Source organism: Anastrepha ludens, chromosome 2, assembly GCF_028408465.1.
Source record: "Anastrepha ludens isolate Willacy chromosome 2, idAnaLude1.1, whole genome shotgun sequence".
NCBI lineage: Eukaryota > Metazoa > Arthropoda > Insecta > Diptera > Tephritidae > Anastrepha > Anastrepha ludens.
Genome location: NC_071498.1, coordinates 16,089,637 through 16,104,983, shown reverse-complemented (window position 1 = coordinate 16,104,983; position 15,347 = coordinate 16,089,637). Strand labels below are relative to the sequence as shown.

The 15,347-nt window shown below is 37.9% G+C and overlaps 1 protein-coding gene across 6 annotated transcripts in view; it reads right to left on the bottom strand.

The window, feature by feature from the left end:
* LOC128863468 (glutamic acid-rich protein) overlaps window positions 1-13,105 on the bottom strand; it is a 65,749-nt gene extending 52,644 nt beyond the window's left edge. The window contains exon 1 of one of the 6 annotated variants that reach the window (XM_054102693.1): window positions 12,933-13,105. In XM_054102693.1, coding sequence (XP_053958668.1) covers window positions 12,933-13,038 — 106 coding nt within the window. In that variant the 5' untranslated portion in view covers window positions 13,039-13,105. Of the gene's footprint in view, window positions 1-5,648; window positions 5,789-12,849 lie in introns of those variants that run through there. The other 5 variants (XM_054102699.1, XM_054102649.1, XM_054102641.1 and 2 more) reach the window with 5 other exon arrangements.
* Between the last annotated feature and the right edge of the window lie 2,242 nt (window positions 13,106-15,347).

Here is a 15,347-nt window from a genome sequence, read left to right as displayed (position 1 = left end):
AGTATTTTCATGCTAGTTAGGTGTTTTTTTTTTTTAATAAAGGCTTTTCGAGAGATTTACATCGATAACAAATCAATAGTTCCCAAACCCATGACGATGACGTGACCACTTTGGGCATTGTACACCACGAGTTTTTGCCAGAAGGAAAGGCAGGCAAAAAACGCTGTTAGTTGGGTGTTGTGAGACGTTTAGTGAAGCAATTTGTCCAAAAAGAAACGATTCGAGGGGAAAAAAACTCGTGGATTTTCCACCATTATAAAGCACCCTCGCACAATGCCATCCTTATCCTTATTTTTGACCAAGCACGAAACGAACAGCCTTCTTCGAGTTCACCTGATAAGGCTCTGTGCGATTTTTTTCTCTTTGATCGAGGAACGCGTTTTAGCAGTTGAAAGGAGGTAATAAAACAATATCAAAGACCATCGAAAAGAAGGCTATATCGAAAATAAAGTTTCAAAAATGTTTCGAGAGTTGGATCAAACACTGGCAAAAGTGCGTTGCAGTTGATGGAGACTACATTGAAGGCAATAATATCGTTTTTGAGGAATTAACTGTCAAAAAATATCGGGAATCTAAATTTTTTTTTGCTGGAAGGTTGGTACAACTGTCCTCTATAGTGTCGCAGGTTTTGAGCGTGAGCGTTTATCAAAAACTCGAGTTTACGAGTGGTATAAGGCTTTTGCAGGTGGCCAATTTGCCCCGATCTGGTCGCCCATCAACGTCTTCAACGGATGAAAACGTCGCCAAAGTAAAGGAAATGGTGCTGGAAAACCATAATTTAAGTTTGAGCGAGTTAGCTCGTGGCCTTAGCGTGTCTCACGAATCAATACACAACATTCTATACCAGCAATTGGGCATGAGGCGCGTGGCTGCTTGACTCGTTCCAAGAGTGTTGAATTTCTTTCAAAAAATTCATCGGAAGAAGGTGCCTGAAGACATGTTTGAGCAAGTGAATTCGGACCCAACACTTATCCAGTGCATCATAACAGGTGATGAGACGCGGGTATATGAGTTTGACATGCAAACCAGTCAACATGCAACCAGGCGGCTGAATGGCGTTATCCACATGAGGCGAAACCCAAAAAACCATGTCAAAGTCGGTCAAAAGTGAAAGTCTTGCTACTCGTTTTCTTCGATTTTCATGGTGTGGTGCACTCGGAGTTCGTTTCAAATGGTTCTACGGTAAATAAAGAATATTATTTGGAAGTTAAGCGATGTCCGAGAGAGAATCTGCCCAATTTGTGGAAAAAACTCATAGATCTTGCACCATGATAATGCACGTCTTACAAGGCTCATATTGTGAACACTTTTTTGACCAGAAACTTGACAAATATCATAGAACAACCAACGTATTCACCGGACTTAGCTTCCTATGATTTTTTCCTTTTCCCAAAATTTAAATTGCCACTCCGCGTCCGTCGCTATGAGTTGATAGAGGCTATTAAGGAGAATTCGCTGAAGGAACTGAAGAAGTTCTCTTCAAAGGTGTTTAAAAGGTGTTTCGATGACTGGACTAATCGTTGGCGCGGGTGTAGTGCTTCGAATGGAACCTATTTTGAAGGCGACAAAATAAATTTTGATGATTAAACAATTATTTTGCGTTTTATTGAACAATTCTCGGTACTTTTTTGACAGAATGTATATTCCGGGAACCTTTTGATCACGATGGATGTTAACCACTACATCAGGATACTCTTAAAATAACTTCGGCACTTTTCACATGTGGGCGTAAAGATTTGAGCGGAGTAAGTCTGAAAAGTGAATTTTCTAAACAACTGGAAGCTCGTGCAGAACCCGATTTGATTATCGAAACGTAAAGTCGTTTTAGACATCGAAATGTAAAGTCGTTTATTGTCAAAAAAACGTGTGGAAAAATCGAAAATTGATTTCGGTTCATCAATTTACTTTACATACAAATATAACCTTGTGCGCTGCACTGTGAAAGTGGTGGGTTTCGTAGCATAGTTGTTGTATGCTAAAATAATATAATTTTGCTCCATTTGTCATATGTAAAAGCAAGTGGACATACATACATATATGTATAAAATATAAGTCTGTTGTTTTTGTTTTCTGTACCTAATTAGCCTTCAACCTGTTCAATTCATTTCAACTGGCAATATTGTTTAAATTTACAATCAAACAGTTGGTAAATATCTTTCTAAATACATTTCTGGCGGTTTGTGCGAAAAAAAAATTCACAAAAAATCAACACAAATAGAAAAGTAAAAATATTGTTATTAAAAGACCAACGTTTTCGCCAAAAGTGTAAAGCAAAGCAAAGCCAAGAGGGACGCAAAAACGTTGAAAAGTGAAGCGTTTGCTTTGTGCTTTAACAGATGCCACTACCAGCATTGCCACCCCGCTTCACCCGCTAACGGTATAAACACACACACACATATATATGTATAATATTTGAGTAACGGAGAAAAGGCGAAAAACAAAAAATTTTTTTTTAATTTTAGCCTCTTGTTGTTTGTGTCTCTCTGTTGCCACTGTTGCTGCTGCTGCCTTTGTTTTCTTTTTTTTTCTGTTGGCCGCCGCTTTTCCAACACTTTTCCACGCGTTTTTGCGCATTCCTTTCAATCGTTTGCTTTTCATACACTTTAATTTCTGTTTCCATTTGTGTTAGCTTTTGCTTCGGTTTTAATTGTACGTCGCTTTTCTTTCGACTTTTAATTTTCTTCTCCTTGTTGTTGTTGTTATTATTATGCTTTTGCTTTTGTTTCGTGCACAATTTCTCGCTTTTGGTTCGTTTCTTTAGTTTACGTTTTGCATTTTTCATTTCTTGCAAGAATCTACTTATGGATGTGCGTTTGTATAGGCTTACACAGCTACAATACATACATTTGTGTGTGTGTGTATCGGTGTGTGCATGCCAGCTCCAAAACGAACAAGTTGTTTTTGATTCTATTTCGTTAGTTTTGTGTTTTTATGAAGTTTTACGAAAATACAACTATGCAAAGGCGTTGTTGATAAAAATGCAATAAATAAAAACGAAAAAAAAAGTATTGAAAATAATTTGTGAAAATGCTGTGAAAGCGATTTATTTATTACGCTTTGGTGGCTTTCTCCGAACTTTGCTAAATTGAATTAATCGTTGCATTTTTCTTTTCCTTTTTCCGCTTGTTTATTAAATTTTCAGTTTTTGAATTTTTTTTTTGATTTTTCTTCCTCTTATCCACTGCCTTGTTGGTGCATTGCTTTCTTTTCGATCTGCCATTTTCGCTGCACAGCAGTTTATTTGAAATCCACGCAAATTTGATAGATCATTAATTTCGATTGCAATGCAAATACTGTATTTGGAAATTTGTAAATGCTCAGCGCAGCGCTGTTGAAATTTTTAATTCCTCTACATCGAAGGAAATATATTTTGTTGTCTTGTCGTCGATATCATCGCTAAATTTAAATATTTCAAATAAATTTTGGGCGACTTGTTTGTACGTGAATTTGCAAATGTTTCGATCTAAGCGCTGAATGATTATTTGAAAATAAAAATACATTTGCATACGTACATACATAGGTACCACATACATTAGGGTGCGTCACCAAAAAAAAAAAAAAGATTCCAGCTTTTCCAACGAAAACATAAAATTTATTATATTTTAAGACTTGCGCCAAAATATTTTGGAAAAATATTATGATATACTTGAGCTGGAGTGCTCTACTCCTGGAAGGATGGGCTTTGCACCAACTTAGTGAGCGCTGGTCAAGTACACGAGTGTGTAAGGTTGCGAAGTCCTTCTGGCCACGTTTGGATAGGAGGCGTTCGAGGGATATTCTAAAGATGCCAAATCTCACCTTTCAAATTTCGTGGGCATCCTCACGGGGCACTGCCCGCGTCAGCTGTATGGAGGATGAGGTGGAATCATCTCAGCACCTGCTCCTTAGCTCCCCAGCTCTCGCGGGATTAAGATGCAAGCATCTTAGTTCCCACTTATTTTCTGCATCTGCTGATATAGCAGGTCTTGATAACAAAAATCTGATGAACTTCATCAGCAGCATAAAGAGGCTAACACAACCGCAGACTAGTCACCGTTCATAGTCCACAAGCACTCAACCCTCCCCACCCCTTTCCCTTTTGCCCTATCGTCCTTTTTCCTTCACCTCTTTCTCCCCTCTTGCAATGGTATCACAAAGGATGAACCAAACTTCTTTCGTCCAAGTGGACCCACTCTCTGGGCAACCATCACTACCTAACCTAACCTTGAGCTGGAACGATTTGAAAAGCGCTTAAAAATCGAGTTTTTCATAAATAAAATTAGTTTTTAAAAATATTTTTTCCAAAAATCCATTGAGATAATAGAGGCGAACTTTTAAGTTTAAGTTCTGCATGAAAAGGTGTAAATATTTTTTTTTTTGTTTTTCATAAAACACATAAGCAGTTAGATTCTTTCAAGGTTCGATATTTGTTTTCGAACTACGGCGCTAAACATTTATATATTTACAAATAAATAAAATAAATAATTGGCGTGTAAACTTCTGTTAGGTGTTTCACCGAGCTCCGCCTCCTATTTATGCCGTGCGTTTTAAGCCAACTCCGCACGGCAAATGGTTTTTATGAGGAGCTTTTTCATGGCAGAAATACACTTGAAGGTTTACCATTGCGACCGCTTTTAGAACATTTCTCTACATTTTGGTGTTTCATGCACTGAGATTCGAGCCGATTTGGCTACTGCGGCCATTTATGGCCAGTTATATGGTATGTGGAAATGTACAATACATCATTTAAATTTGTCCACAACGAGCACGTCGTCTACAGGTAAAATTCGTCAAAGAATCGATTCGTGAATGCCTAATTGTTGAGAGCGTCGAGATATCGGATATCGATGTTAAACGAAATGATGATCGATATCGCGATTTTGAAGGTTGTTCTGCAACACTTTGCGCTACAGCAACAATATGCTCAACAGAATGTGCAGTTTTTGGCTTGTCAGTCCTTTTCCTATCCCCGAAAAAAATTTGTTCACCAACTTTTGAATGGTCGACTCATTCGGAAGATTATTTCCACCAAAAAGATCACGAATTTTGCGATATGCTGTTTTTAAAGATCGACCATTTTTATAATAAGTTTCAATAACTTAAACGCGTTGCTCTAGCGTGTAAAATTGTGCATCTGGCTACTACATAAAAAAGGTGCCGTCTAGCAATTATTCACTACTGACTTCTAGGTCTCGCTTTTGAAAGACCCTTCATGCATGTAATGAGATGTGTGAAGGTACTTTCAATTCGGTGCAGCTTTCGTAAACCGTAATATTTTTCTGAAATTTTTTTTGGCGGCTGTCTTAAAGTATAATAAATTTTATAGTTCCGTTAGAAAAACAGTGACGGTTTTCTTTTTCTGTATGGCAAGTGATGCACCCTAATGTGCAAAAGCAGATATAAAAAAAAAAACAAAAAATAGCTGTTGCGCTACGAAGAGGCGACTACGTAGTAAAAACGCAGGTGTTTTTGAATTTGTTGAATTTGTAAAATTCTGCAGTCTTTTAATTTTCAAATATTTCAAATTAGGCGATTTCACTAGTTTTCCATTGCTTGCTTCAAAACGAAATTTCGCTTTCACATATTTCACAAAATCCAAAAAAATGTGTACGTATGTCTTTAGTACTGTTACAAATCATACACATCACATCACATTTCAATTTTAGTACAATATTTTACGCAAATATCTTTTGTTTTATTGCTGAATTTTTCTAGAATTTTGAATCATTCTTTTCGTTAACAAATATGCACCCAACAAACAGTGGAGTGTGAACGTAAGATTTTTCTCCGGTGCACAGCAGCCCACGGCTTCCAATTAACTAAAAATTGTGAATATTCGAATTGCTTTCTTCGTCGTGCCTCAATTTTTCAAAAGTACTCAAACTCAATACTCAAATTGCTAGAGAAAAGTATAAATTTGCTCCAACGAAATGCTTTTTTCCTCGAGCCTCGAGCCTCTTTGTTTATATTTCTGATGTATTATTGCCAGCAATATTGAGATAATTTCAAAATCTGTTTGCATTTTCATTTGAGTTTATTTCTCGGAATTCCCTCAAACAATTTTTGCATACAACGCACATAACTGACTTTAAAAAGAAAGTTAAAAAAATAAAATTAAATTAAATAAAAATTGCAACTGAAGCTCAGTTGCTGTTGAGTTGCAGTTTTGCTGCCGCTATGAAATTGGAAATTTTAATTTGAAAAGTAGAACTCACACAGCAAGCAAGCGAGCGACATATGCGCCGTTTCCCATATGTGTACACATACATACATACAAATGTGCCAAAACGTGCAACATGTGCGTTGAAAACAATGTGTGCCTGAGTTTGCTGGATTATTTGAATTTTGAGCTATCATTCATATTTGTGAACCTATAAAATAAATTGGTTTGAATTTGAGTAAAACTTCAAGCGCAGCAGTGGATTCGTAAGTTTTCATGTTTGTGTTTGTTCGTTTTTAATTATTTAAGTAGGTGCGCCGCATGATTCAATAATAAAAGGTTTGCTCAGTAAGCAGCTTTCTCATTACCTCTTGACAAATCGGCTCCCTTAGCAAGACACTGGGTTGTTAACTCTAGAAATGTTTAGCAAAAGTGGAAGAAATGTAAAATTTGTAGGAAAAACATTTCGTTTTCAAAAGGGTGTATAAGCACTTGCTCGGTATGTGAATAACCAAGACGATATGGAAAACATACTGACATACAGCTTAAATCAGGATATCAAAAAGCATCTTTTTGGGGCAATGAACGTGAAAGATGGACGTTTTGACAATTTGAGTCCAATTCCTTTCAAATACAGGATGGCTTTTTATGAGGAGTTTTTTCATGGCAGAAATACACTCCGAGCTGTGCCATTGCCTGTCGAGGAGCCTCTGCTATTACAAACAACATTTTCTATCATTTGGTGTTTCATGCCCGTGGTAGTTTGTCAAGTAGTTAGAAATGAATAATCGCGACTTGGGGGTCAAAACTCCAAACTTACGTGGGCATAGCATTAGGTAATATAATAACTTCATATTGGTAAAATTTCCCAACAAAGTGATCAGTTTTCAATTTAAAAACTAATTCTCAAAATATCAATCTGGGTTTTACTTAATAACATTTTTTTAATATCATTCCTGGCAATTTCTGTTTGTACCAGTTATAATTTAGGTAAAAAGAAAACGTTTTTTGCTACCATTTTTACCAAAAAGGTATTTAATTTTTCCACTTTCTACGCCCTTCTTAAATGCGACCTTTTGTAAGAAGTGTCAAAATTCTAATGTCACAAGTGAGCAAACCTTTAATAATTGAATCATGGGTGCGCCGCATATTATTGTATAAAAATCAAACAAACTTTTGTTCTGAAGTTTAAAATTAGATAACCTATTTTTTCTATTTTAAAATTTAGTTGGTGTAAGTCGGTGAACTTTTTCAAAAAGGAAATTATAAAAATATTTTGGAAACAAAATTTTTAATAAAAAAATAATTTTGCTTGCGTATAAAATTTGGCCACAGTTCAGTCCATAAGTTCGTGCGTTTTTTTAAGGCGGTTTTAAAATTAATAAAAAATATGTTTCAAGTATTTATTAATCAATAATATATTTTCCTTCATTATTTACAATGTCTTTGCAACGTTTCGGCAAATTTTGAGTTCCCTGCTCAAAACATTTTTTGCCCATGTAGCCAAAATACGCTTCGATATCCCTTTTATAGCTTCTTTTGAGGAGTAGTTCTTGTTATTCATACGGGATTGAAGTTCATGGAAAAGGTGCTCCCATCCGAGCTCGTTCACCTTGCCTAATGTTTGCCTTGCGGTATGAGGTCTTGCGTTGTCCTGGTGAAACAAATCTTTGCGTCTATTCACTAAAGACGGTCGATTTTTTTAAGTGCCTCATTCAGGTTTGATAGCTGATGGGAATAATAATCAGCAGTTATCGTCTGGTTTGGTTCCAGAAGTTCATAATAAACAATACCGGTCATATCACACCAAATAGACAGGAGCATCTTCTTGGGGTGAAGGCCGTCTCTAGGCGTCGGATCTGGTGCTTCATTTGCGAACAGGATTATTGTAAAGGACCCATTTTTCATCACCAGTAATGATACGGTTCAAAAAACTTTCATTTCCAAGCCGTTACAGCAGCTGTGAACACACATTCACTCTCTGCTGAAGGTTGGCCACGGAAAGTCTATGCGGAACCCGTTTTCCCAGCTTTGAAACCTTTCCCAACTGAACCAGGTACCTGTGAACTGTGAACTGTTCCATGCGATGAATTTAACCTCTGAGCTATCATATCGACTGTTAAATTTGGCTCAGCTTCCACGAGTTCCAGCAAGGCGTCGGAGTTAAAGACTTCAGGACGAGCAGCGCGCGGGGCATCCTCCACGTCGCAGTAACAACTTCGGAATTTTGAAAACCACTTTTGCGCAGTCCTTACACTCACGGTATCCTCTCCATTTTTATCACTTTTATTATATTAAAAAAATACAAAATATGCCTCTTATACGCGATCGAAGATTCCATTTTATTTTTTAGCACACGTGCTTCTATTCGCGATTAAAATCATTTGTTGAACGCACAATATATCGAAGAAAATACAAATAGTTCCGCTATATTCTGCGAATAATTTTTTGTATGCAAAAATCGTACAGAAGTGAAATTATGGGTAAAGCGCAGCTGGAAAGATTCCTTAGCATACATTTTATAAATTCACAAGCCTGTGATTTCAATTCACAAATCTATAAGGGCCAAGAAGTTAGTTCAAATGAAGAAATCCTCAATGAAAAAACACATTTTTTGAGGGCTTTGACAAATCTTCTTATTCGTAAAACTTAAAAATAATGTAGAAACATTGAATGAAGCGCGTGGAACTAAAAGGAGGACACCTTGAAAAATTAGTTAGCAGTGACCAGTTTTGTTTGTGATAGGAAAAACACTATGTGGTGCAGGTTACCGGTTGGTTTTCAAAATGAAACAATTACTAGCTTAAAGAAAAACTCGCGTTCTTAAATTTTTATAGGAGTTGCAAAAAACTTTCCATAATTAATTTATGAAAATATTTTGCAAAACTTTTAATGCAATAATTTGCTTGCGTTTTATTCTCTTTTTATTGCAAAAAAAATATATTCGCAAATAATTAGCATTTCTAAAGCTCTTCTATGACTTCGCAATTTTATTTTATTATTTCTTAATTTTTTGTTGGGCTTAAAAGCTTTTCAAATAAAAGTGTTTGGGTTTTTATCGGAAAATTAAGGAATTTTCTTTAATATTTAAGCAACTTGTAATAAAATATTTGCTAGTTTGGGAGTTTTTTATAAGAATTATTAATCTTAAAAAAAATCTGAAAAATTGAAAAACTGCTCGGAAGGATGCGTCGAGAAATATCTTCTGTAACAAATGCGTTTTAAGATGCACACCGGAATCATTTTCCGAGACGATGCGGAGATTCGCGGTCACTCGCTCAATTTTCAATATTTTGCAATGAATCTGGATCTATTTTTCTCCTCTTTCGTTGACTCTTTTCACCGAATTAATGGTTACTGTGCTGCTAGTTGATTGCGGCTGTTGACACAGATCTACGGCTTCAAAAAGTCCCTCAACATAAAGCCTAATGTGGACAAATCGTACCTAATGTGGACCTCTGTTAGAGATAACCCTACCTTCCATTCGTTTATGCTTAATACCAATTTTGAGCCCAAATTAAGGCTCCCTTTCCTCTATGTTAATCAAATTTCCTGGGTCATTTGGGTTTTGTACTAGTGCAGGTACTTGAAGGCTTGATGTAAAATTCTCTAAGCTGAAGTCTCAGGCCGCCCTTGCCGAATGAGTTGGTCCGTAACTACCAAACGTGGAGGGCTGCCATGACCCCTCCAGGTTTAGACATTTGACGACGTGCGGCGTGTAATCACTGCAGTTACTTCTCGACGCCCATTTCCCGACGAGCCCCGCATCTAGTAGCACGGGCCTGGGAAGTATATCAATCCGCATTCGAAGCCGAGGCTGGTTGCTGGATAAGCGCTGCCTAGCTTTCGCCATTGACTCCTTTAGGCACTTAAAGTCGCCTGGTCCTGGTCCTGACAGCATCATTTCTGTCCAACTGCATCATTCTGCGGAGGCATCATGCCGTTGGCTGAGCCCTATCTATGCGAGCTGCATAGCCAGGGGCTATATGCCAAGATAATGGGTTGTCTTCATACCCAAGGCAGGCAAGCGCGCGCCTGTCTCCCCTAAGGACTTCCACCCAATCAGTCTCTCATTTTGTTTCTTCTGAAAACTCTTGAGAGACTGATTGACCAGCATACAAGAAGCGAAATCCTTCAGGGCCGTTCGTCGCATACCGAACATGCTTATTGTAAGGGAAGATCGGTGGAATCTGCCCTGCATACAATTGCAAAAGATTTTGAGGAGTCTCTGCGAGAGCTTGCAGTGGGCGCCTTCTGTCTCTGGGTAAACTGTGGGTCGGAACCGATTTTACCAGATTTATCTAGAGAATGCTTAGCGGCAGAATAGTCGTGGCAGAGTGGGGCGGCATCTTTCTCCGCCGGCAGGTGAGTAATGGCACTCTGCAAAGTGGTGTTCTCTAAGCATTTCTCTGGTTTGTCGATGTGAATGAATTGCTGGAAGAGCTGGAGAGAAGAGGCTGCAGGGTGATTGCGTACACGGATGACGTGGCACTAATTGTAAGAGGAAAACTTGTGGATGCTCTGTACAATTTGATGGAGGAATATCTGAACGTAGTTGTTAGATGGGTAACAGATTGCGACCTGTTGGTGAATCCTCTCAAGACGGAGCGAGGAAATATAAATTACCCAGAGTTCAACTTCCCTCAATAGGGGGCGTTGCGTTGGTGATTTCAGACAAGGTATTATCCTCGACAGTAAGCTTGGCAATGGCAAGCCTGCGAGCGTATTTTTGCCATGAAAAAGCGCCTCATAAAAAATCAACTGCCATTCGAAGGTGGCGTAAAACTGTAGGTCCCTCCACTTGTGGAATAAAATCAAGACGCTCACCACAAATAGGAGGATGAGCTGGGTCAAATACCAAATAAAGGGTGTAAGCGCCATTTATATATGTATATATATAGGGTTTTTCAGTAAGAGCGCTTCAACTTTTGAACTTTTTTGAATAAAACACAAACGGTTTGACTTTTTTAACTAATTTTTTTTTTATTATCGAGTTTGAACATATACATTTAAGTATGAAATTCGATTTCTTTTGCATGACCACCGCGTGCACGTTTTACGAAGTCCAATCGACCACTCTTTTGCATAAATCGGCCGAGATTCCAGCAATTTCGCGTTCAATATTGGCTCTGAGCTCACAAATCGTCGCCGGTTTGTTACTGTAGACCAATGACTTCACATAACCCCAAAACGGGACGGCTTGTTAAATGGACCGTAAAATGGCCGTAATGCTCTTAAAGTAGCAGCAACAAAACGATTATTTTCATAAAAAATTTGCACGATCGTTGTTCAAGTGTGTAGCGTTCCATGATGAAATGTATACTAATGAAGTTTACAAATGACAAGCGAAAAATAAAAAAATATTGCGTCGTTCGCCCTCCCTATCGGAAAAAAGTTGAAGCGCACCTATTGAACAACCATATATATGAGTCTCCGAAAGGACGAGTTTTGTACGGCTAGGAATTGACTGCCTCGGACACTTTCTCAGACAGCGGGGATGTTCTCAGCCGATCTGGTGTTCCTTTGACATAAGGATGTTGGCTGACTATTTACTGAATAATGAAGGGTGAACTTTGAAAGGTCATCGCACAACGTTTTCACTAACGAACATTAATTGAAATAATAAAGTTTTATCTCTTGATATCCAAGTGATATCTCATGCAATTAACGGCACTCTTATTGAACTTACTCATATTTACTTGTACTCACACTGAATCTCTATGCGATAGGGCCAGTTGATATCTATTTGGGATATACAATGTTTGCGTATAGTTACATAAAACCCATCCATTTTCGAATAAGTGCTTCCACTTTCTACACAAAAAATCGTTAATAGTATTTTTCGGAACTTCACTATTTAACTGCACATATTAATGTCCATTTGTACATCTTCGAAACTTTGCAATCCGAGGAAACATTTATGCAATTTCACGTGCATGGAGCAACTAATTTTCCTTCTCGATTTTTAGCCCGAAGTACTGCGTTTCACTATTCATTCTTCTATTCGTTCAAAAGTCAAGAATTCAAAAATTTTTGGCGCTTAATTAGTAAAAATTGTTGGAAATTAAATAAAATATTTTCAACTACTTTGTGAATTACGCGAAGTGTCAACGCGCGTCGTTTGAAAGCAGAATTCAACAGAGTAATGAAAAGTAAATAAAACGTAAAAAGTGGAAAATGAAAAGGAAAAGTAAAAACATCGCAAGTCACTGCAATAAAAAACTGCATAATAAAATGCGCGCTGATAGCAGTGAGTGAGTGTAAAAAAAAAGGCAAATGCAGAAAAACAAGCAAATGCAAAAAGCGAAACCAAATTAAAATTACGCAAGTTCAATTTACTGTATTCGATTTTTGCAACTGCTTTTCCAACGAAATTAAGGAAAAACTTCACAAAACTACAGGCGCTCGTTTCGCCGGAAATCTCAGATACTTAATTTAACGTTTGACAGGCCGCTCTGACTGGCTTGTAATTAATTAGCAAATGCGCTAATGTTGACTTTTAAGCAGCATTTTTTTTTTGCTGCTCCGTTTGGAGTTTTTGCTTCTTGTTTTTAACTCTAACGGTATAACGCGCGTGCACACTCGTTGGAGCAACTCACAAGCATTCACTTTCAAGCTTCAAATTTTATTGAGGTCAGTATGTAATTCTTCAACTTGTAAGTGTTGTGGATAGGGCGTGGGTGAACATATGAAGGAGGTGTTTGTTTTACCTTGCGACAAGAACCACTCGTCCAGAAAATCCAAACCCATGACTGTTGCTGATTAAATTTCTCAGTTATTTATTTCAATTTACCTGCTACAATCTTTTGTTTAGTAGGTGACTTTCTTAAGCAACTTATACATTTACATATGCATTTCTCTTTGAAGAAGTTGAAACAATTTTCACATTTGCTTAACATTTATTACTAAATACTCGGTAGTCATTATTCGCTTTGCTGCGTAGCCGTTGTCCACTTAGCGATCGTATTGCAACTGTCTGACGTTTGAAAAAATTCTAGGTTCATTGTGGTATAGCTTCGCATTTTGCTCAAATTTTCATGGTTTTGTTGTTGCGTATACGCAACGAATGCTGTTCGATTCAATTGCAATAATTGGGTGAAGCAATGCATTTAGTGAAGTGTGGCATGCAAGGCTTGGGCAATTTTTACACTATAAAAAAAATACGTATCCGGAAAATGTACCTCCAAATGAGGCGATCGTAATGGTTAAAAAAAGAATGTTTTATAAAAGTGTTTCTATTATTATTTTTTTACTAACCTACGCTTGTATTGACTACACATTTCTGCCATGAAAAGGCCCCTCATAAAATACCATCGGACGTTTGAAGGCGGCGTGAAACTGTAAGTCCCGTCATTTGTGGAGAAACTTCAAGCCACTCACCGCAAATTGGAGGAGGCGCTCGATCGAACACTAATTAAGGGGTGTAAGTGCCAATTATATACAGGGGTTTCCAATAACTGGTGTTACGTGGTGGTCTTACTACGCCATTTATAAAAATGGAGTGATACACGCTTAAACGACACAGAGAAATTATTAAAATTCACTACAAAAATGGCGAAAATTTCGCAGAGACGGTTCGTAAAACTCGAACATTTTTGGGTCATCGTGAAGCACCTTGTCGGACCGCAATAAAGAAATTGGTGAAAAAATTCGAGCTGTTGGGACAAGTTAGTGATGTGAAGAATAAAACCCGTGAACGTCGCTCAATAAGTGTTGAAGAAAACCCAGTTTTGTCCATTTCTCGTCGTTCTTTGGAATTAGACATTCCACAAACGTACCGTACACCGTATTTTGCATAAAGATTTGGGTCTCAAGGCTTATAAAGTGCAGTAAACACAAGAACTAAAGCCGGCTGATCATCAACAACGTCGTGTCTTTGCTGATTGGGTCGTTGAAATGCATAAAAATGATTCGAAATTCCACCTCGGTGGCTTCGTCAACAAGCACAATTGTCGGATCTGGGGCTCAGAAAATGCAAGAGTAATTGTTGCCTCTCTATCCTCAACGTGTGACTGTTTGGTGCGGTTTATGGTCCGGCGGAGGTATTGGACCTTACTATTTCGAAAATGAAGCTGGAGCAACAGTTATGGTGAATGCATTGCGCTATCGAGAGATGATTAACGATTTTTTGTGGCTAGAATTGGATGGTATTGATCTAGACAACGTTTATTTTCAACAAAATGGCGCTACGTGCAACACAAGAAACGAAACCATTTTTTTTACTTACGGGAAAATACCTCCTCTTGCAATAAGACCCTTTACCCTTTACCTAACTATATTGAAGGCCATGAAAAAGGCCTCATAAAATACCATCAGCCGTATGAAGGCGGCGAAAAACTGTATGTCTCGCCATTCGCAGAAAATTTTAAAACACCACATGTCCACAACGGGGGCTACTACCACCATTACTCTGGTCTATCCTGGCTAACGATTTGGTACAAAAAACCCTTAATAATAAAGGGTATAAAACAATAGGGTATGCAGATGACATTTCTGTAATAATTAAAGGCAACCACGAAAGGACCAGAAGGAACTTAATGCAGGATGTCTTAAATATAACCTGGGAGTGGTGCCGAAGAGGGGGATTATCAATCAACCCTCCCAAAACCACTATTTTCCCATTTACCAGAAAAGGGGTTCTAAATATACCCATCCTGGGAATAAATGGAATAGAGATACCTCTAAAGGAAGAGGTTAAATATCTAGGAATTATCTTGGATAAAAACTCACTTGGCAGGCCCACCTCAGCTCAGTAATAAAAAACGCAACGAAAAACCTTTGAACAACAAAATAGCTCTTGTGTAAATCTTCGGGTCTGAACTCTAAAATGACCTTCTGGATCTACACCCAAATGGTAAGATCTATTGAACTATATGGGGCTTTGGTATGGTGGATTAAAATACATATATCAAACTACTGCTATATCAAAACTGTGTAAACTACAAAGGCTGGCATGCCTAAGCATAACAGGGGCCATGAGAACTACCCCAACTGCTGCCATGGAAGCGCTTTAAAATTTACCACCACTACATTTAGCAGTACAAGAGGAAGCCGCTATGCAAGCACTCTCTTTTCATATGAAAGAAAAACTTAAACCAGGATTTCTTACTGCACTCCTTAATATCTTGAACAGGGTTCAACAAGCAGTATGCCTAGCCCAGGCGAATGACCACACGGAACCCGTACTCAATTTTATAAAGAGATACAA